At 37.4% G+C, this 21,543-nt stretch overlaps 5 protein-coding genes and 1 long non-coding RNA gene across 9 annotated transcripts; 3 read left to right on the top strand and 3 right to left on the bottom strand.

The window, feature by feature from the left end:
- The first annotated feature begins 216 nt into the window (after nt 1–216).
- Nucleotides 217–2,519, top strand: LOC105955224 (uncharacterized). The gene is made up of 5 exons (XM_012978941.2): nt 217–397; nt 619–1,403; nt 1,978–2,128; nt 2,228–2,263; nt 2,377–2,519. Exons 2-4 carry the CDS (start codon nt 869–871, stop codon nt 2,238–2,240), a joined length of 699 nt encoding a protein of 232 aa, XP_012834395.1. The 5' UTR covers nt 217–397; nt 619–868; the 3' UTR covers nt 2,241–2,263; nt 2,377–2,519.
- Nucleotides 2,520–2,898: 379 nt separating this feature from the next.
- Nucleotides 2,899–7,000, top strand: LOC105955239 (RNA helicase family protein). The gene is made up of 7 exons (XM_012978953.2): nt 2,899–3,335; nt 3,788–3,990; nt 4,118–5,202; nt 5,578–5,703; nt 5,801–6,039; nt 6,141–6,259; nt 6,728–7,000. The coding sequence occupies exons 1-7, from the start codon at nt 3,057–3,059 to the stop codon at nt 6,852–6,854; spliced, it is 2,178 nt and encodes a 725-aa protein (XP_012834407.1). The 5' UTR covers nt 2,899–3,056; the 3' UTR covers nt 6,855–7,000.
- A 380-nt stretch (nt 7,001–7,380) lies between these two features.
- On the top strand, nt 7,381–10,934 carry LOC105955249 (argininosuccinate synthase, chloroplastic). Of its 2 annotated transcripts, none has more exons than XM_012978965.2 (11): nt 7,381–7,628; nt 7,947–8,051; nt 8,141–8,199; nt 8,307–8,388; nt 8,582–8,723; nt 8,828–8,876; nt 8,968–9,150; nt 9,252–9,326; nt 9,426–9,611; nt 9,873–9,961; nt 10,242–10,934. In XM_012978965.2, exons 2-11 carry the CDS (start codon nt 7,985–7,987, stop codon nt 10,792–10,794), a joined length of 1,485 nt encoding a protein of 494 aa, XP_012834419.2. In that variant the 5' UTR covers nt 7,381–7,628; nt 7,947–7,984; the 3' UTR covers nt 10,795–10,934. The 2 variants fall into 2 exon arrangements, with proteins under 2 accessions (XP_012834419.2, XP_012834428.2); XM_012978974.2 differs by having other exon boundaries at nt 7,482–7,645.
- Nucleotides 10,935–10,963: 29 nt separating this feature from the next.
- Nucleotides 10,964–12,799, bottom strand: LOC105956992 (pentatricopeptide repeat-containing protein At2g21090). The gene has a single exon (XM_088816119.1). It carries the CDS (start codon nt 12,693–12,695, stop codon nt 11,082–11,084), a length of 1,614 nt encoding a protein of 537 aa, XP_088672245.1. The 5' UTR covers nt 12,696–12,799; the 3' UTR covers nt 10,964–11,081.
- A 593-nt stretch (nt 12,800–13,392) lies between these two features.
- On the bottom strand, nt 13,393–14,952 carry LOC105958051 (uncharacterized). Its single transcript, XR_016030617.1, has 2 exons — nt 14,442–14,952; nt 13,393–13,961 (listed from the first exon to the last, which is right to left on the bottom strand). It is a non-coding gene; the product is annotated as an uncharacterized LOC105958051 (long non-coding RNA).
- Nucleotides 14,953–15,336: 384 nt separating this feature from the next.
- LOC105955264 (long chain acyl-CoA synthetase 1) lies at nt 15,337–21,159 on the bottom strand. Of its 3 annotated transcripts, none has more exons than XM_012978984.2 (20): nt 20,849–21,159; nt 20,232–20,386; nt 19,307–19,370; nt 19,104–19,193; nt 18,948–19,004; nt 18,703–18,751; nt 18,473–18,549; nt 18,348–18,387; nt 18,177–18,271; nt 17,902–18,069; nt 17,691–17,801; nt 17,522–17,609; nt 17,362–17,428; nt 17,198–17,273; nt 16,993–17,110; nt 16,671–16,916; nt 16,437–16,576; nt 16,160–16,342; nt 15,925–16,047; nt 15,337–15,842 (listed from the first exon to the last, which is right to left on the bottom strand). In XM_012978984.2, exons 2-20 carry the CDS (start codon nt 20,381–20,383, stop codon nt 15,795–15,797), a joined length of 1,992 nt encoding a protein of 663 aa, XP_012834438.2. In that variant the 5' UTR covers nt 20,384–20,386; nt 20,849–21,159; the 3' UTR covers nt 15,337–15,794. The 3 variants fall into 3 exon arrangements, with proteins under 3 accessions (XP_012834438.2, XP_088672244.1, XP_088672243.1); XM_088816118.1 differs by having other exon boundaries at nt 19,481–20,386; nt 20,849–20,978; XM_088816117.1 differs by having other exon boundaries at nt 20,232–20,598; nt 20,647–20,940.
- Between the last annotated feature and the right edge of the window lie 384 nt (nt 21,160–21,543).

Raw genomic sequence — 21,543 nt, 5'->3', positions numbered from 1 at the left:
TGCGTATTTACTTGAATTAGCACTAATTAATTTATTTCAGACAACGTTTGTATGCTGACTAATGTGTAAAATTTCAGCCAAGTCATGCTACCTATATATATATACCGCCTAAAACGGGCAGGCCCGGGTATCATCGGACTATCCGACAAATCTTGTCCGATTGCTGCCTCTCTCTCTCTCTGTGATAATGACGTCATTACCCATTCTTATTCCTTTATACTTGTCCTGGGCCAACGTAAATAATACAAAGAAAAATTAGAATTTAGAACACGGAAAATTAGGGAAAAAGCTAAATATGGGAGGTGGATAAAATCTTACCGGAGACATCAGAAACCCCTTTTCTTCCAGCTCCTGTCGGTGAATTTTTTCTCCGAATTTAAGGTTTCTGCATATTGTGGTACGCCCAATTTGTCCATTACATTCTTATGTCTGTTTTTTTTTTCGCATGTATTTTATTTTTCTATTTTTCTTTGTGGCATCGTTATTTTACCTTGGTTTGATTCATGTTTCTTTCTGGCTGCATTAAATTTTTTTTTGTTTGTTCTTTTAGAGATTATGAATTAGTAATTAATTAGGTTTTTTTATAGTGTTAATAATTCCAGGGTAATTGTGTTGCAGGAGGAATTCTGAGGGTTTTTTTATAATAAATAAAATCCTGAAATATATCAGAGACCTTGTTGCATTTGCTGGGGGAATTCACCCCGTTCGTTGTAGATGAGAATAGGGTTCCGTGTTGTGGCGTCGCCAAATTAAAACGATTTTTTGCTATTTTCTGTTGGTTTATATAATAGCATATTTCCAAATTTCCGGACATTATAGACGTATATAATAATCGAGGAAGGCAGTCGAATTATACATTTCATGTTCCATGGAACACAATAACTCAAAAGAAAAGGAAGTAATAGTTGATATAGAGAGCGGTGAAGCAAGTGAATTAGCTATTGCCCAAAGAGATCCCGTTTCTGGTAATAAACCTCGGAAGATATCTTTGAACAAACTTGTCAGTGGAGTTTTGGGTTACAAAGGATCAGACATCAATCTGGATGAGGAGACCATGGAGCTTTTGGTGGAAAAGAATCCCGTAGAGCAGCAGAATAACGGGATTTTGCCACCTGTCGGAAAGGACAATAATGATAAAGGGAGAACAAAGGCTGTAAAAGTTAAGAAGGCTGCGAAACCACCTCGGCCTCCTAAAGGCCCGCTGTTGGATGCTGCTGATATGAGAATGGTCAAAGAAATATCTAAGATTGCTATGAAGAAACGGGAAAGAATCGAACGAGTTAAAGCTTTGAAGAAGATGAAAGCAGCTCGATTGCCATCACAATCGTCGTCTTCATCTTTGGGTGGCACTATCTCTGCCATGGTCATCACAGTTTTGTTTTTTCTCGTGCTTATTTTCCAAGGTATATAATACATTACGCTGATGTTCAAAACCCCCTTACATCTTTGTTATTCGTCTCTTTGGAATATCAATTTATTATTTGTTCATTGAAATATATTGGTGTGCCTTTAGACGAATGGATTATTATTAATTAGAAATTGGGCAATTTGATGTTTCGGATGGATATACACCATTCTCGTATAGTATTCTTAGTCTATATATTATACAAATATGTTATGTGTTCATTTTTCTGTTCAATTTGAATTCGAGTGGCTGAATTTTCACATATTGCACTTTTTTGCACCTTATGTGGGAAATCTGGATTTTCCCGTTTCGTTATTTATCGACCCAAAAGGTCTATTGAGAAACCAAGTTCTTGCGACAGTGTTATTACATACCATATGTTTCAATTTATAGAGCATCGTTAAACCTTATGTACGTGTTTTTCAACACCATCACCTGAAAGTTTTGAACAGCATCATCTGAAATATGCTCGTCTGAATTCACACGAAAATGCTAATCTCTCTTATACAATGAGACATAACATAGCTTACGAGTTATGACATTAATTAGGATTTAATGATGTTCCTATGTAGGTCTTGGTTCGAGCAGCAGTTCAAATGTAACAGTCGCGGATGCTCCTCAGCCAGCACCGGATACAACAGCAGCTGCAGGCTTGACACCTGTCCAGTTTTACAAAACCGTTCTGTCAGATGACGGTGCTGCACCAAGTTTTGTTCCCCCCAAGTTTGTACCTCCTTTGTTATTCCTCATTATATTTCCAGACAATCTTTAATTTTTCGTGAATGAATCAACTGATGTAGTTTTGGCTTTGTGGATGTGCAGATCTGCTGAATAACTGCCTCGGTTGGAGATATCGTTGTACGAGAAAATTATCGGAGCTCCATATATTGTGTTACTCTGTATTCTTGTGTAGCTGTAGAAGTTTTTAAAAGATCACTGTTGTATTAAGAAGTTTGCTTTTTCTTCTGCAGAGCAGAGAACACAAAACCATGGAGATGATGAATCTCTTACAACTAACTATATTACCAAATAACTCTATGATCCTGACGGCTACATTGTCCATTCTCTTTTACACGCTTTGCTCCTTTGTATATTAAAATAAATGCTTATGCCATTGTTTTTATTTTTATTTTTTCAAGTCTTATTATTATATGGAAACAAAAAGATGCTTCGAAGTATCACTATTGCATGTTTCTCTTCTTTATATATAGATATGAAAATAATAATGCCAATCAAAATATATTTCGTAAAATTATGTTTATGTAGTCAAATTTATAAATATAAGTTGGTGTTAAATCTTGTTAAAATATAGGTTAAATAATATAATAATGTATTTTAAAATCAATTTAAGAATTTTGATAAAGCGGTTAAAATTCACAATAAATTTAGCCCTATTTTGCCATAAGCCCATTGCACCCCATGTTGGGCCGGGCTGAAAGCGTGAGTCGGGCTACGGCCCAACATAAAGGTCGGCGACTCATTTTTATTAGCTTGTAATTCTATTTCGAGAAGAGTCGTCCTTCCTCAACTCCTTGCCTTTATATATACACGAACACAAACCCTAATCGCTCTTTCTGCTTCTATTCTGTTGGCCATAGGGAGTTAGATATTAGTTTCCCCTTTTCCAATTTGATTGAGAAATATTTGACAGATGGGGACGGAGAGGAAGAGGAAGGTGAGCCTGTTCGATGTAGTTGACGATACGGCGTTACAGGGGAAGATGCCCAGGGCCAATGGATTCGGCGGCGCGGCACTTCCCGAAAACGTTAATCCGTGGAACGGAAAGCAGTACTCCCAGAGATATTTTGAGATTTTGGAGAAGAGGAAGTCTCTCCCCGTGTGGCACCAGAAAGATGAGTTCTTTCAGGCGCTCAAAGCCAATCAAACCCTAATTCTTGTCGGTGAAACTGGAAGTGGTAAAACCACTCAGGTTAGTGTATTCTACATACATCTGCTTTTGTACTTGTTCTCATGTACTTGAATCGTAGGGTATTTTCAAAGATTGAGCGTAAGAATCATTGATTGTTATTTTCTTGGGGAACCAGTTTGAAATTGCTGAAACCATAGTTTAGAGATTTTTCTGTCCTTCGCCAAGAAGCAAAATAAGTCTAGTTAGGTCTTTGTATTTGGTTATGGTTATTATGCTTACAATTTCATATTGCATGCATTTATCTCATTTGTTTGATCTTCTTCCCCTGAATTACGAAAATTATGTTTATAGTATATGAAACTGCATATGCACCTCCCCTATCTGCTCTTTTTCATATGTACCACAGATGTACCATTGGATGCTTTTGTAGAGTTTAAAAGAAAAGGTTTATTTGATTGAATTATTTTGTTGGGTTAGGGGATTTAAATTTCCAATTTCTGGTTTTCTTACAGATTCCCCAGTTTGTCCTGGAGGCTATAAAGAGTGAGACTATGGATAAGGGCAAGAAGTTCATGGTTGGATGCACTCAGCCTAGAAGAGTGGCCGCAATGTCTGTTTCAAGAAGGGTTGCCGAAGAGATGGATGTGGCAATCGGCGAGGAAGTAGGTTATAGTATTCGTTTTGAGGATTGTAGCAGTGCACGAACTGTTTTAAAGTACGCCCTTCACTCATGAGACTTTTCTGTTAATTGTCTCCCCTCTTACGCTATTTCAAATGATGTCTCTTGACTTCTTTCATGTGAAAATACATTCCTGAAATATATTATTTCTGTAACATTGCAGGTATTTAACGGATGGTATGCTTTTGAGAGAAGCCATGACCGATCCACTCTTGGAGAGATACAAAGTGATAATACTTGATGAGGCTCATGAGAGAACCTTGGCAACAGATGTTCTTTTTGGGCTTCTGAAGGAAGTGTTGAGAAACAGGCCCGACATGAAAGTAGTCGTTATGAGTGCCACCCTGGAGGCTGAAAAGTTTCAAGGGTATTTTAGTGGTGCACCACTCATGAAAGTTCCTGGGAGACTTCATCCCGTTGAAATTTTCTATACCGAGAATCCTGAGAGGGATTACCTAGAAGCTGCTATAAAGACTGTTTATCAGATACATACTTCTGAACCTCCTGGTGATATACTGGTTTTCCTTACTGGTGAAGAAGAAATCGAAGATGCGTGTAGAAAGATAGGGAAGGAGATAGCTAAGGATGGGGATCAAGCAGGACCAGTTAAAATAGTACCTTTGTATTCCACTCTTCCTCCAGCAATGCAACAGAAGATTTTTGAAGCTGCCCCCCCACCTGCCAAGGAGGGTGGTCCAGCAGGAAGGAAGATTGTTATTTCAACAAACATTGCCGAAACATCATTGACAATTGACGGTATAGTTTACGTCATAGACCCCGGATTTGCAAAACAAAAGGTTTATAATCCACGAATTCGTGTCGAGTCTTTATTGGTATCTCCTATTTCGAAGGCTAGTGCCCACCAACGTTCGGGACGTGCTGGAAGAACGCAGCCTGGGAAGTGTTTCAGGCTCTACACTGAAAAGAGCTTCCATAACGACCTTGTACCTCAGACCTATCCAGAGATATTGCGGTCAAACCTTGCAAACACTGTCTTAACTTTGAAAAAGCTTGGAATCGATGATCTCGTCCATTTTGATTTCATGGATCCACCTGCTCCAGAGACACTGATGAGAGCGTTGGAGGTCTTGAATTACTTGGGAGCGCTTGATGATGAGGGGAACTTAACCAAGTTGGGTGAAATCATGAGCGAGTTTCCCTTGGATCCTCAGATGGGCAAAATGCTGGTTGTCAGTCCAGAGTTTAATTGTTCCAACGAGATTCTCTCTATATCTGCTATGCTTTCAGGTATGCAACTTAACTATCTTTCTTTCTTGTCTGAGTCACGGGCACTTTGTCGTATCTACAAAAGTAGATCTTCTTGGTTGAGTTTGTGCTTCACCATGTCTGAAGTTCACAGTCACGTTGTCTTACATGCATGGATTTGTTTCCGTGTATTGTAATTACAGGTATCAAATGCATACATGACTGCAGAAGCATTCGTGTATGTGATTGATATTTGTGTGTCCATTAGGTTGACATCAGCATTCTAAGCAAGTGTTGATGCAGATAGTTGCAATTTTTCAGTATTCTCACGTGAAGCAAATGGTTTCTTCTCGCCTCTATACATCTGCTGACCTTCCTTCCGTGGGCCTCCTCTGTGATAATCAATTTTTTCTCTAGTACCCAATTGCTTTATCCGGCCTAGGGATGCTCAAAAAGCTGCCGATGAAGCAAAAGCTCGGTTCGGTCACGTTGATGGGGATCACCTCACTCTACTGAATGTATACCATGCATACAAACAAAATAGTAAGTAACATATTTTTTTGATTTTATCACTTCTTTCCCCTTTTTTTCGCTGTACGTATTGGTACTAATATTTACTCCTGGATGTATCCATCTGTAGAGGAAGATCCACAGTGGTGCTATGATAATTTTGTCAATCATAGGGCAATGAAATCGGCAGACAATGTCAGGCAGCAGTTAGCTCGGATTATGGCCAGATTCAATCTGAAGCTATGCAGCACAGATTTCAGTAGCCGTGATTACTATGTCAATATCAGGAAGGCTATGCTAGCTGGATACTTCATGCAGGTTGCCCATTTAGAGCACAGCGGCCATTATCTGACCGTAAAAGACAACCAAGTATGTACAATAGACAATGTTATGTGTTGCATTTGAAATGTTTATTATGTTCTTTGCAGCTGAGTTATATGTTCCCTTCATCAATGTTTCTCTTCTTGCAGGTTGTTCACTTGCACCCTTCAAATTGCTTGGACCATAAGCCAGAGTGGGTCATCTACAATGAATATGTACTAACAAGCAGGAATTTCATCCGTACAGTAACGGATATTCGTGGTGAATGGTGAGTTTTTTTGACGGTCTAACATGATTTTGTTTGATGTGTGATGATTTTGGTTTTCCCCTCGATTTGATCAATATTATTGTATTGTTGCACGTGAACACATAAGATTTGTTTGTCTTCTCAGCATGTCCATGGAATCTAGTAAAATCCTCACTGTTCATGCCTGTTGACCTTTTAATTATTCTCACCATGTATAGGCTATTCTGCGTAGTTCCTAAATTGTATTTTCCTGCGTTGGATTTTTACGTTCTCTTCTCTCCATTGTCACATTTAGATACAAAATTTTGGGCACTTCTGGTACGATACCTCTAGTCGCTGGTACAAAGATCCAACGAAGATCTCGTCGATTAGTAATTAAATATTGGTTTTTGAAAAATGGTCCCTGGTCTGCATGTTGTGCTGTTTTCTTATCATGGATTGTGTTTTCTACCTTGTTATCTTACATTGCTTTCTTCAAAATTTTTGCAGGTTGGTTGACATTGCACCACATTACTATGACCTCTCAAATTTCCCCAATTGTGAGGCAAAACGCCAACTGGAGAAACTGTACAAGAAGCGGGAAAACTCCAGGGATGAGAGCAGGAATCGCAAGTGAAGAGAGTGAGTGAGAGAAAGTGAGAGAGAGATGAATTTAAAGTTTAAAGAATGGTGATTGTGTGTTCACCTATCCGGTTAATTGGTTTGTATGGATTCATAAATTATGCTTGATTATCTATATAAGCTTTTAAGTTGGAAGATAAATCACTTCTCTAACATGAAAATTGTTGGTCTTGTTGGCAAAATGATTGAATTTCCATCATTCTTACATTGGTTTAAATACACATTATTGTCAGCTTGTAGTTTTTTACTTGGTATATTAGAGTCACTTTGCAAATTAGACTTCTTTTTCCAAAAGTAGTTCGCCAAATATCAATGATATAATTTTTTATTTCTTAATTTTTATTTATTTTTTAATTTTTGTAATCTAGTTTAAGATGAATTTTTTATGTATTATGTGTGATCAATAAAAGCCAATGTGTATTTGCAGTAAAATTCTGTTTATGATATCTAGGGTTATTTTTTGTTTTCCTTTTGGAATGTGCGTGCTGTGGGAATATTTCTTACTAATAAGATAGTAGCAAAGTTTTAAATCAAACATTAAATGAAATGAAGGTAGGTCTAATTGTACAATTATTGTTACGAACGAGGCCTCTAATATTCAGTGACGACCCAAAGGACATTCAGTGACGACCCAAAGGATATTGAGGGGTCAGAATAATATAATGTTTTTAGCCCAATTTGTGTTGAAAAAACCTATCGAGCAGTGGTGAATTCCTGACTCATCAGTCAAAATCCCACTCCACTGTTCTCTTTGCGCCGCCGACCGGAAGTAAATCCCTTATTCCGGTGTTTCTCATTTCCGAGCTTCCACCTTTCTTGTTGCTTGCTTACTTCCTCGTTTTGATCCTTGCCCCTTGCCCCTTCCATTTTTTTTTTTTTTTTTTTTTTAATTTTCTTTTTTGGTCTGTCCGGTATCTTTATTGTTGTATCATTTGGGCGTTCTAATTTTGCTTATTTATTTATTTATGTTAATTGGTTATTGAAATGCTGTGTGTTTAATGAGTTTAATAAAGTTTTGCAATCCTCGGTTGTTAATGCGTGCGTCTGTTCACTGACCAAAATGTGACATTGTATTATAACATTTCAGAATCAAAACCCTAGTGAATCATACGTGCAAGTGAAGTGATGGCTCAGTTACACCCAATTTCTTCTTGCTCTTCCACCAATCTCCTTTCCTATGCTTCTAATATAGGTACCACTTGTATATATCTTTCATAGCTACGTCTACGGAAATTATTTGTACTCCTTTCGGATGATTTTATTTGATTTCTTCGTATGTAGGTTACGCTCGAATTCATCAAAATTTTCACTGCCCCCAAAAATTGACTTCGCCGCATGAGGTGTTTTGCTCATTTGCTTATTCAATTAGTGCACCTGTTATTTATGATGATTTAGGTTCAATGGCAATGTTGAGGATTTTTCTTGTTTCCTTCTTTTATGATGCCAGCTTGGCGTGACAGCCAGTGAGTTCCACGGTCGTGCAATCGTCCAAAACACAACTAACTTTGGTCTCACTCGTCAAAATCATGGTATCAGCCTCTTGCTCAGTGTCATGCATATTATATATGTTTTTTTATATATATGTGTCTATTAAAATTATATGTCAGTTATTAAAGTAAATGTCGATAAATCTTTTAGTTGACTGATATATGTACATACACTGTCAGAAGGACATCAATGTATGTAGTCCGTCTTAATATCTTCCAATGAATTTGGTTACAGCTGTCAGAGCAGTTTTGGCTAGCCTCAATGAGGCAACAACTTCTAGTGGAGTGGATGGGAATGTTTTGCGTAAAAAGTTGAACAAAGTTGTCCTGGCTTACAGTGGTGGCTTAGATACTTCTGTAATCGTACCTTGGCTTAGGTATGTTGGTTTACAAGGATGTTTTATAATTCATCGCAACAATCAAGAATGTGTGGACGTACTTTTCATATCGTTAACACACATACTCTTTTGTGTGTTTGCAGGGAGAATTATGGATGTGAGGTTGTTTGCTTCACAGCAGATGTTGGTCAAGTACGTCAAAAATCTATTCAAACAATTGCATTAATCCACATAAAATGGACATGCAAAATCTTGTTTTTTTATCGTATCAAATGAAATTTAGGGACTACAAGAACTGGAAGGGTTGGAACAAAAGGCGAAGGCAAGTGGGGCATGTCAACTAGTGGTGAAGGATTTGAAGGAGGAATTTGTGAGAGATTTTATTTTTCCATGCTTACGAGCTGGTGCTATCTACGAGAGGAAGTACTTGCTCGGGACATCTATGGCTCGTCCTGTTATTGCAAAGGTACATTATTGTATATATATACTAATAAAAGGTTGACTTTGCAATAATTATTATTATTTATTATCAAACGATTTTTATTTATTAAAATATTGGAAATGCAGGCGATGGTTGATGTCGCCAAAGAAGTTGGAGCTGATGCAGTTTCTCATGGATGCACGGGAAAAGGAAATGATCAGGCAAGCTTCTGTTACTTCTCACTGAAGTTATTCTTTCGTCATTTTCCATCTGCCGTAGACTTTCTTTTATGAGTTGACTTTGTTTCATTTTTCTTACAGGTTCGTTTTGAGTTGACTTTCTTTGCTCTGAATCCTGAGCTGAGTGTTGTTGCTCCTTGGAGGGAATGGGAAATAACTGGTAGGGAAGATGCTATTGAATATGCCACTAAGCACAATGTGCCCGTTCCTGTCACCAAGAAATCTATTTATAGCAGAGATAGGAATTTGTGGCATCTCAGCCATGAGGTAATCTTTTTCACACCCCCCTCATATATATATATGTGTGTGTGTATTAATTTTTTTGGTACACCAGATCTAAAACCTGTTTGATGAAAATGTATTTTTTTAATCGAGATTTTCTGACCAAAACGTATATATATATATATATATATATATATATATATATATATATATATATATATATATATATATATATATATATATATATATATATATTAAGATACGGATTTAGATTCTTATTTATTGTGTGTGTGCGGCATACTAAAGGGGGATATCCTGGAGGACCCAGCAAACGAGCCAAACGAGGACATGTACATGATGAGTGTTGACCCAAAAGATGCACCAGATCAACCTGAGTTAGTTTCTTTTATTATTTTTTTTTTTCCGAGTTTAATGCATTCAGCATCCCTGTGTTTGTTTGTTTTACCACAAAACTCCCTAATTGTGATTTTTTAAGGGGACGATTGCTAAGAAAATGAACTGTAGGGGATTTTTTGCTAATAAAATAACACGGGGAGTCTTTTAGTAAAATGAAAACACAGGGGTGTTGAATGTTGAATGCACAATTTTCATTTCATATATAGTATGCAATTTGATGAATTACTTTATCTTACATTTTCATGCCCATAAATGAAGGTACGTGAAAATTGGCATAGTCGAGGGTCTTCCAGTCTCCTTCAACGGAAAAGAACTCTCTCCAGCATCTCTACTTGCAGAGCTAAACGAGGTAGGTGGAAAGCACGGGATTGGTCGAATAGATATGGTTGAAAATCGCCTCGTTGGCATGAAAAGCCGTGGGGTCTACGAAACTCCAGGTGGCACCATCCTCTTCAGTGCAGTACGAGAGCTCGAGTCTCTAACGCTGGATCGTGAGACCATACAAGTAAAAGACTCCCTTGCCCTCAAGTACGCGGAGTTGGTTTACGCGGGTCGATGGTTCGACCCGCTCCGTGAGTCCATGGATGCATTCATGAAGGAGATCACAAAGACCACTTCTGGATCGGTGACTTTGAAACTGTATAAAGGATCCGTGAGTGTGACGGGCCGAGAAAGCCCGTATAGTTTGTACAGGCAGGATATATCTTCGTTTGAGAGTGGCGATATCTACAATCAAGCTGATGCTGCTGGTTTCATTAGGCTGTATGGTTTGCCTATGAGGGTTCGTGCTATGCTTGAGAAAGGCCTCTGAATTGGGTCCTTTTTTTTCTTTCTTATTGGCAGTTAAGACTGTCTATATTATCATTCGACTCAGGCATTCGACTTCTGTTTGAATAATTGCGGGTTTCTTGGATAGTTGTTTTACGTATTTCGTCGAGTCTACGTGAATTATTTGCATGTGTTATAGATTTAGTCAACTATTAGTTTAGCAGGTTGTCCTGAATGAGACTGATCAAAAATATATTAATTAATTGGGTAGTAGACATGTGAAGAAAGATTGAAGAGGGTGTGAAATGCTCCAGACGACAAACTCATGTCTTATCCAATTAATCCAGGATTAGATTCAATCCAACTCCCAGCCTTCTGCTTTTTCGCATTCCAACCCCGGATAACTTTATCCAGCCGAATGACACCACTTCTCGCTCCATTCTCACCGTATATCTTGGAAAGTACCGAGTACACCGCAGGATGATCTTTCTCCACTTCCCTAATCCCATTCGCAGCAGCCTCACCAATCTCCAAGCAAGAATGCAACCCACACGCACCAAGCAATGCACCCCACACAACCACATCAGGCTCAAACGGCATCCTCTTAATCAACTCCTCCGCCTTTTCTAGCTCACCCGCCTTCCCGTACAAATCCACCATGCACGAATAATGCTCCATCGTTGCTCTCATTCCGTACTTCACTTGCATGGTCTCGTAAAAAATCTCCTCGCCCTGTTCAATCATTCCTCCATGCACGCACGCCGATAAAACATTGATAAACGAGATTTCGTCCGGGACAAAATTGCCCTTCACCATCCTATCAAACTCCTCCAAAGCCCGTGACGCAAGCCCGTGTCTTGCGTAGCCTCCAATAATCACGTTCCACGAGACCAGATTTTTCTCCGGCATCGATTCGAATACGCGAAAAGCTGCGTTTATATCGCCACATTTTCCGTACATATCTACTAGCGAGGTTGCCACTACTACATCGAGGGGGATACCGAATTTTAGGATACACGAGTGGATTTGATTGCCCGTGGCGAGAGAAGAGCAGCCCGCGGAAGCTTCTAGAAGAGTCGAGAAAGTGTAGTGATTTGGACGTGTTTCGGATTTCATCATCGAGCGAAACATAGTCAGAGCCTCAGCGAACTTATTACACCGAACACACCCTCTCATCAACGCAGTCCACGAGACAACATCTTTTGCACTTAGCCTATCGAAAATTGCTCTTGCTTCGTCGACCATTTTGTTCTTCATGTACCCGTTAATCATGATGCTCCAAGAAAATGGATTTGTTTTAGGCATCGAATCGAAGGCTGTTTTAGCTTCAGCTATCAGCCCAAATTCCATATAGCCCAAGATTAAGACATTGCAGGGCACCACGTCTTTTACTAAGATTTCGTCAAAGACTCTACGGAAAGCATCACGATTTCCTAAACCAATGTATCCCCTCATTAAGGCAGAGCCTAGATAAATATTTAGATTAAGCCCCAAACGGACCACAAGACCATGCAACTGTAGAATCAAAACATCAAACTTTGTATTCGAAAATGCGCTAGCAAGCACGGAAAGAGTGAGCTCTTCGGGCCTCAAACCGTGTGCCATCATTTCTAGGAAAAGTTGGTGAGCCTTTTGTGGGTTCTGTGCGTCGCGAAAACCTGAAAACATGGTGTTCCAAGAAACGACGTCTCGTTGGGGCATTTGGTCGAACAGCTTCTGAGCTTCTGACATTTGGCGGGTTTTTAAGTAGCCCTTGATCAAGCAATTCCACGAGACAGTGTTTCTTGAGTGGGGAAAATCGTCGAACAGTTTGCGCGCGTCGTTGACATTTCCGTTTCTCACGCATTCATTAATCTTTTGGTTAAAGTTAAGGGTGGAAAGTGTGTACATACAGAGGGAAGAAGTGGGGAAGAGAGGGGCTAACAGTGTACGCCGTTGGCCCATTCAGAGGAGTGGCACGGCGTTTGTTCGAGGAGGTGAAAGATCTATATACATTATTTACCAAATGATTTTGAATTTATTTTCAATAGCTTTTTCTTTTTTTTCTTTTTTTGAGAAAAGTTCAATAGCTTCATTATTGTATTTTTCTTAGATAGTAAAATTTATAAAAAGGGTCCATTAGATATACACCCCTCATATGGAAAATAAATAGGGATAGGTCCACCCCTAAAATTCTTTCTTTGAGATAACCCCCTAGAGAGGGAAAAGTACTATTGTGCCCTTATTTACAATTTTCGCCCAACTGCATTCAGCATTTTTGCTACTGCATTTAGTATTTTCTTTTTTTTTTTTTTTTTAGCTTTTTTTTTTCTGATTTTTTTGCTACTGCATTTAGTATTTTCGTTTTTTTTTTTTTTTTTTTTTTTTTTTTTTTTTGCTTTTTTGTTTTTGATTTTTTTTTCCGTGAAAACTTCCCTGTTTCGAATATGATTATATATGACTATATAAGTTTTTTTTTTTTTCTTTTTTTTCTGATTTTTTTTTTCCCGAAAACTTCACTGTTTCGAATATGACTATATATGATTATATAAGACTATAGTCATGTACTGTCTTTTTACCCAAAGTTATGGTCGACCGATTATATATATCGTTGATTTTATAAAAAAAAAAAAATCATCTACATCTCCAACAAAATTCAAAATTTGAATAATGATATTATAAATATCGCACCCAACAAAAAATTGAAAAAATGCAATCATCAACATCACTATACATCAGAATCACCACATAACTTATATATGACTATATATAACTACATGTGAATATATATGACTATATCTATATGACAATATGTGACTATATATGACTACATGTGACTAAATATAAATACATGCATATGACTACATGTGACTATATATGACTACATGTATATGACTACATGTGACTATATATGACTACATCTTTATGACTACATGTGACTATATATGACTACATGTATATGACTACATGTGACTATCTATAAAAGTATAGTCATATATAGTGTAGTTTGTATTTATAGCTTCAAATCCCACTTTTCACCACGACAGCAACTCCGATCTATCGCAAAAGAACTATTTTGAATTGACGAACACCATGTCCTCTCGACAAAAAAATAGTGCTAGAAGTTGTTTAAACACCGAGACCTGTAACAAAAAAATAATAATTTAATTTAACGAACACCATGTTTCTCGATAAAAACTTCGTACATAGAAGTTGTTCAAACACCGAGACCTGTGACAAAAAATCAACAATTATCATTAACTGCAATAACACAATCAAATTCGAAATACATAAATTATTATTAATATACGTTCAAATGTACAAATCAAAATCAATTCCTTTTACAAGTTCATGTTCACATAATAATCCTCTACAGTAACACTCTGTGCTACATTCCTCAAATTTTTTATTTATTAAAAAAATGCAAACTTCCACCGATTATCAATATAACATCATCAAGCTTCTATCTCTATCTTTTTGTTTAAAAAAAAAAAAAAAACTGAAACTTCAATATTCATTGAGAAACAAAAAGAGTGCACATGGGATAAACAAGGTTGTGAACAGATAAAACTTTTGGTAATTCCATTGACCTATGCATAATGCATCCCAATTTGTTTTGATTTTTAATTTATGCAAACACAAAAAAATTATTAAGCAAACGATTAGGATTTAATAATAACTGGACAACAGGGGAAAAATAAACCGAATCACCTTAAAGATGTAGATCTTGTTTGTCTTCACGTTCTTCTTCGTCCTCTTCTTCTTCTCTCCGCCGATGGCCGCCTTTCCGGCGTCCTTGGGGAGCTTCTTGCCAGCCTTCGGCTTCTTCTTCGACACCACCATCGGAGATTTGTTTTTTTTTTTTGGCGATAGAAACTTAGAGAGAGGGAGAGAAGACGAGAGGGAGAGAGAGGAAGAGAAGAAGACTTTTTTTTTTGCGATAGAAACTTCGACAGAGGGAGAGAAGACGAGAGGGAGAGAGAGGAAGAGAAGAAGACAGAGAGAGAAAGCGGATCGGGAAAATAAAACGGCGTGGGTTTGGTGGAAGAGAGATTAGGGCAAATATTTGAATTAAAACTAAAAGGGTAAAACGGGTATTTTAAATTGTTCAGGGGGGTCTCACTAATTAAGATTAAAATTTGGGTTTTTAACTAGGACAAAAATATTTAATGGGCCTCCTCGTATATATTTTCAAAACTAGGGGGTTATTACTCATTTCCCCTTATAAAAATGGGTAAAATTATAATTAATTAAGTAGTTAGCACTATTTATCTTCCAAATTAATTGATGAGATGTCGAGCGACGAGCTAAGAGTAGCCGACGAGATGGCAAACTACGAGCTATGAATAGTTGACGAGATAACGAGCGACAAGCGGAGAGTAGCTGACCAGATAACGAGCGACCAACTGAAAAATAGCTGACGAGATGACAAGCGACTGACTAGATAACGAGCGACCAATTGAAAGTAGCTGACGAGATGACGAGCGACGTGCTGGGAGTAGCTAATGAGTTGTTGATCGCCGAACTAAGAGTAGTTAACGAGATGACAAGCGGCAGCTGAAAGTAGCTGACGAAAGGATAAACAACGACAATTACTGAAATCAAATTTAGGTGAACTATTTTCTGACTAGTAATGAATAAATCAATAAATATCTCAATTGCAATATAAGTTTGGTGATAAAAACTATTAAGAAAACATATGACTCGGGCTCAAAATAGGTTCGGTCCAGGAACTGACCCAGCTGAAAATAAGCCCACTCCAAAACAGACAAAGCCTGATTAATAATTATATTAGCAGATGGCATACGCCTTCAAAGCAATAAATCTCTTGTTATTAATATTATTATTATTTTTTTTTTCGCCTGATTAATTCTGGCGTATAAGACAGGCTTCCCCCGGTTCGTCGCAAATTTTGAGCTCATGATAAACAGTAACATGCTGTGGTCTGCTGAAAAAACCCAGATAATACATAAATCCATGACATAATCATCCTTCCTCAATATGACAATTATTCTTCCTGATGTTTCTTGAATATGCTTTAGGACAACAATTTGTCCTAAACAATTATGCTTTGCTTCCCGTTAGCCGCTGGTACAACGCGTCGATTTCCACCTGCATTATGGTACGTTTTCACTGTGAATTTTTGCCTAACTTACTCGTAAAATAAATCAGCATAATTATATTAAATTTTTACCTTATAATGCTTCAGCAATCTGTCTCTCCTCTTTTTCAGTGTTGCAGTCACCAATTCTTTTTCAGACAGCTCAAACAGCTTAGGCTCCAAAATTACACCTTTGATGTTCTCAAATCCTCTCAGCTGGTTCGAACCAAGAAATCGAATATCAGTCACATAATGACTATAAATAATTTCAAGAATTGTGATTTTTTTTTTAATGTAATTTGTGTTTTTCAAGATTGACGAAACTGACCTTGTTTCTCTCAGCTGTAGACTTAAGCTCGACGAGGATATAATCTTTGAGCTTGTCAAGAGAACATATTTCTGCAAAGGACCCTTTGTGACCATTTTGCTTTGCCCAAGTTTTGGTGTTCTCTTCATTCGGTACCACAACTGAAACCAGCATTGACTTAAAACTGTCCCCATACACCCATATCTAGAAAACGAATCACCGGTTAACGAATCGTAATAATATATAATAATTAAAAATGACGAGAAACTAAATGGAGTTAATTAATCAACTTTCTTACATCTTCAACAATAGGTGTAATCCCATACACTTTCTCCAGATATTCGAGAGCAACATACTCTCCCTGAGACAGCTTAATCAGATTCTTCTTCCTATCAATGATTTTCACAACTCCGTTTTCTAACATCTCTCCTATGTCGCCTGATAGTCGAAAAAAAATAATAGATTAGTTTTTAATTTTCAATATCATATAATGGTGTTAATACATAAAAAGACGAAGACTAATTAAATTAACCTGTGTGAAACCATCCATCTTTAACAACTTCCTGTGTCAGTTCTGGATTCTTGTAGTATCCTGCAAATTCCGTTTTCCCACGAAGCAATACTTCACCACGGGGCGGGTCGCCAAACGGGTCATAGCCCATTTCAGGGACTTCTTCTAAACGGATCTCGGTGTAAACAAATGCTGACCCTACCGTTCCGATTAGGGACATTTCGTCTGGAAAGCCGAGAGTGGATAATCCACAACTCTCTGTCAGCCCTGCAAGTATAAAAAAAATTAATCTCACATTAAAAAAAAAAAATATTTGAAAATTTATGACTGTTATGTTATTTACCATAGCCTTGTACAACAAAAGCACAGGAAGTAACCCTTAAGAATTCTTCCACCTCACTGCTTAATGGAGCCCCGCCAGAGACTATTAGACGTATTCTGCCGCCTAACCTGTTCTTCACCTAAACAAAATAACCAAAATATTTTAATTTTTTTTCAAAAAAAAAATTAAGATGATTTATTTTTCTTCTAAAGGAGAAAAGTGCAACCTTCCCAAAAGCAAGTAGATCTGCCAGAGGAGATGCATCTTTCTTTTTGTGCCCTCGATTCATCCAGTAAAGTTTGCTGTGTATCGTAAAATACAAAAGGTATTATTAGCATATCAATCGATGAGTTTGTTTTTCATTCAATAATAAATAGGCAAGTCAATTACTATTTGTAGAGCATGTCGAAAATTTTCCTCCTCCTCCAGTTGAGATCTTCAAGTGCTTTTAGTACACCTGAAAGACAGATTATAAAACACAACAGCTAAACATACATTGAAACACAGTTAAGGAGAAGAAAAAAAAGAAGGAATAAAAACGAGTTTGTGCCTTCATGTATTCGTTCAAAAACTCGTGGCACTCCTGCCAAAAATGTCGGCTTTAACTCCATCAGATCATCCTTCAATTCATTTATATCCTTCAATACACAGCAGATAACATAATTAGAAATTAAAAAAAACAGTGAAATCGAATAAGGGAGATATATCTAGCAACTTACACCGTGATAGTAGCCAACAGAAGCACCCTTGTGAAAGAAATATTCTTCGATCATACGATCAAGAATGTGAGCCAGGGGTAGGAATGATATATACACATCATCCACCGTCATCTATCAAGGGGTTCCCCAATAAACGAGTGTAAGTAGCTTTCTGCAAAACTTTTTAAGACCTTATATTTTATTACAGAGAACTCATAAGAAATGTATGTACCTTGTCTTCGAATTGCTCCATGAAAAGATCAACCCCTCTTATGTTCGTCGAAATGTTTTCGTGTGTCAATATGACACCTTTAGGGTCCCCACTGGTGCCGCTGGTGTACATAATTGTGCATATATTAGATGGCTTTGGTGGTGAAATCTCTGCTGGATTTTCTCTTCCCTAACAAAAAGGAAGGCAGAATAATAAATTTAGCAAAGAATATCTACATTTTAATTTCAAACATTAAAAAATGAGATGATAAACAGAGCGAATTGAAGAAAATTTACCATATGAAGAAACTGAGCCCACGGACTCGTTTTTATGCCAATAGAGGCAGCTTTATCCACCTCTTCCTCTTTCAGTGAAGTGAAGCAGACAACCACTGCAACCAAAATTAAACTCAGTACAAAACATTTTTAAAGGGCATAATTTGATTAAGATTCACATTTAACACTCACGTTTTAGCCTTTGAGCATGAGTGCATTCAGGACTCAGAAGCTGCAATAGATATTTGTTTTAGTTAAAAGATGTAATGAAGATTCTAAAAACATTGATGAAGAATAAAGCTCTGTGATGATCTCACTTCTTTGACTTTTCTATTTTCTACGAAGACAACATCGATCTCTGCGTGATCTAATATGTAGTTAACTGCTCCTGGCCCTGAATTACGAAAAAAAAAAATTAGATTAGGCCATTCGATTCTTCAAAAAGTTGCAGTTAAAAAACCTTCCCCAAATTACTCGGAAACTTCTTAATTAATATTATAAATCCAACAAATAAATTTTATCCTTCAAGTAAGGAAGAAATGCTTACCGAGGGTATCGTACAGCGGAACGCAAATTAAGCTGTGGGCGGCACATGCCTGTCAAAACAGGTGATGTTAATACTTAGAGAGAGAGAGAGAGAGAGAGAGAGAGAGAGAGAGAGAGAGAGAGAGAGAGAGAGAGAGAGAGAGAGAGAGAGAGAGAGAGAGAGAGAGAGAGAGAGAGAGAGAGAGAGAGAGAGAGAGAGAGAGAGAGAGAGAGAGAGAGAGAGAGAGAGAGAGACTGATAACTGACCTCCATTGCCACAATCCACTGAGGACAATTTGATCCATAAATGCCTATTCGAGCACCCTATAACATACAGTAAGACAACTATTCAATTTGATCAAAGGATTTGGAGTCAATTTTTTTTGAAGATTATAAACTGACAATTATATGCATTTTTCTTACAGGTTCGATACCGTGTGTGCGCAGGGCAGAACCGGTATAAAGAGTTTCTTCATAAACTTGTTTGTAAGTTTTCCAAACATAAGGTCCCCACTGCAGATCAAAGAATGAAGCAGGAAAAATATCTTAATTTTTATTCTACAGTTAATAAATAAAAATAATAATAAAAAAAGGATCATATCAAACAGTAGCATGTATTTTATTACCTTCCCGTTCACTAACTCACGCCAACCCAGCATCCTGTTCCCAGAATGTTTTTGTACCGATGATCTGCACATTGTAAACTTTAATTTGATGATAAACTGAAAACAAAATGCTTATAACTACTTAATCGTTAATTATTATGCGAGTTAATTGCAAATGGTAGACCTGTGAAATACCTAATTGCCAAATCCCCGTAAAAAATAAAATGTGACCTACAATCCCAATCCTCCGTCGACGCCTTCTTCGCCGCCGACAAACCCCATTACGTCATCCTCGCCGCCGACAAAGTTGGCGGCATCAACGCCAACACCACCTACCCCGCCGACTTCATCACCGTCAACCTCCAGACTCAAACCAACGTCATCACCTTCGCCTTAAAACAAAACGCCCACAAACTCCTCTTCCTCGGATCCTCATACATCTAACCCAAATCCGCCCAATTAACCTGCCCGCTGGAGCCCACCGCTGAATTGTACGGCATCGGCAAGATCTCCGGGATCAAAGATGCGCCTTGTGCGAACCGGAAAGTAGTCGCCGGGAAAAATCAGCCGGAGAAGATGGATGGAAGAAGAAGTAAAAGATGGCCGGAAGAGATGTGTGTTCAGTGTTCGATGTGTTTTGAGCTGTGTGGCGGTGCGTGGTGGGGGGAGGTGGCGGGAGAAGGAGAAATTAAGTATTTTGGAAAAATTGTAATTCAGTCCCTATAGAAGTGGGTATATTCGTCTTAAAAATTTCACAAGGTAGGGGACCGGTCTGGGTCACGTTTATTTGACAGGGATATTTGCTAGTTAGATATTTTAGAGGGGCATCGTTTGCAATTAACTCATAATTATTATGCAGAAAATTTAGAGATGGTAAATACAAATTAAAGTAGCGAGTTAAGTTAGTAGTATTTAGTTAAAATATACATGGAATATGAAAGATGACCTGAAAACATCCCAAGCAGTAGATAAACTGGGATCCACCGGCGGATAATCATGTTCGGCGAGTAGATTCCGGTAAACGGGACCCACTGATAATTTCCCATCTCCACTACTACTCTTAATTCCTTCTTCCACCTTCACTGCGAATTTCTTCATTTTCTGCACAAACAAAATCAAAATCTATTGATGTAAGAAATTTGACGACGAGCACATCGAAGAATTGGACGTGCAAAAAGCCAAAAAAAAAATGAAGTCATGGTCTGGTTTTCTGGCCACCATAAATGCAGGCAAAACTTGGAGCCTTTGTTCATTAATAATTAATATATACTTTGAGGAAATCAATCGAAATTATTAAATAGAAAAAATGGATTCTCATGCAGCATCTTTTATTATTTTATTTTTAAAGCCATGCTGATGACATGAACTAAAAATGAATCGATAAAACAACGGAAAAATAAAAATAAAAAAGATAAGAATGTTGAAAAGGGCAACATGAAATTGAAAATCATCGAACGACCCACGCACATAAAATCTCAACTAAAAGAATATAAAAATACAATAAGTTAAGAAATAGTATTTGTTAGCGACAAATATAATTAAAGATGAAAAAGAGAAATTAACCTGAAAGAATGGAAAGATGAGAATTAGTGTGGAGATGGATCGGATTCGGAGGAGAAGATAAAAGTTGCTTTATTGGTGAAGAAGATGTTGGGAAGGGGAAAGTGGCTGTCTGCCTGCCTTAAATATACACATACAACGCTGTTACTGTTAGTACTGGCAAGTGGAAACCAATGGATATATAGTAAATACATATGTTATCTACATAGGGGTTTAGGGTGGTTCAATTTTTTAATTACTCTTAATAATTATTTACTTAATACTCATTTAGGCATGTATTATTTATTGTATTGTATTCAGCAACCACGTCAGTCAATTACCAGTGAATTTAAGTTGAACTAATACACAACCACACACCATCACTATCATACAACTGTTGTACAATCTTTTTTTTGTTATTATCATCTTCGATCACCTATTTAATACATACTTCTTGCTTACTATATATATTGAATTTGTCATACTCTTCAATAAAAATATATATATATATTGGTGTCTTGACAGTGATTGTACTCGAAACATTCTTTTTATTATTTATATATGAAAAATAATTAAATGTCAAATTTGAATAAAATAGGATATCCACACCGCTGTTAGTCACAAGCCCTTGGTGAAGATGAACCAAATCCACCATGAGGGTGTAATAACTTCCTTTTTAATGACTTTGCAGAATCGCCATTAAGACCGTCCAACTAATT

Source organism: Erythranthe guttata, chromosome 4 (genome assembly GCF_056151865.1).
Source record: "Erythranthe guttata isolate IM_541 chromosome 4, IM_541, whole genome shotgun sequence".
Classification (NCBI taxonomy): domain Eukaryota; kingdom Viridiplantae; phylum Streptophyta; class Magnoliopsida; order Lamiales; family Phrymaceae; genus Erythranthe; species Erythranthe guttata.
The sequence above is the reverse complement of the archived record's forward strand: the minus strand, read 5'-3'. Positions and strand labels throughout refer to the sequence as shown.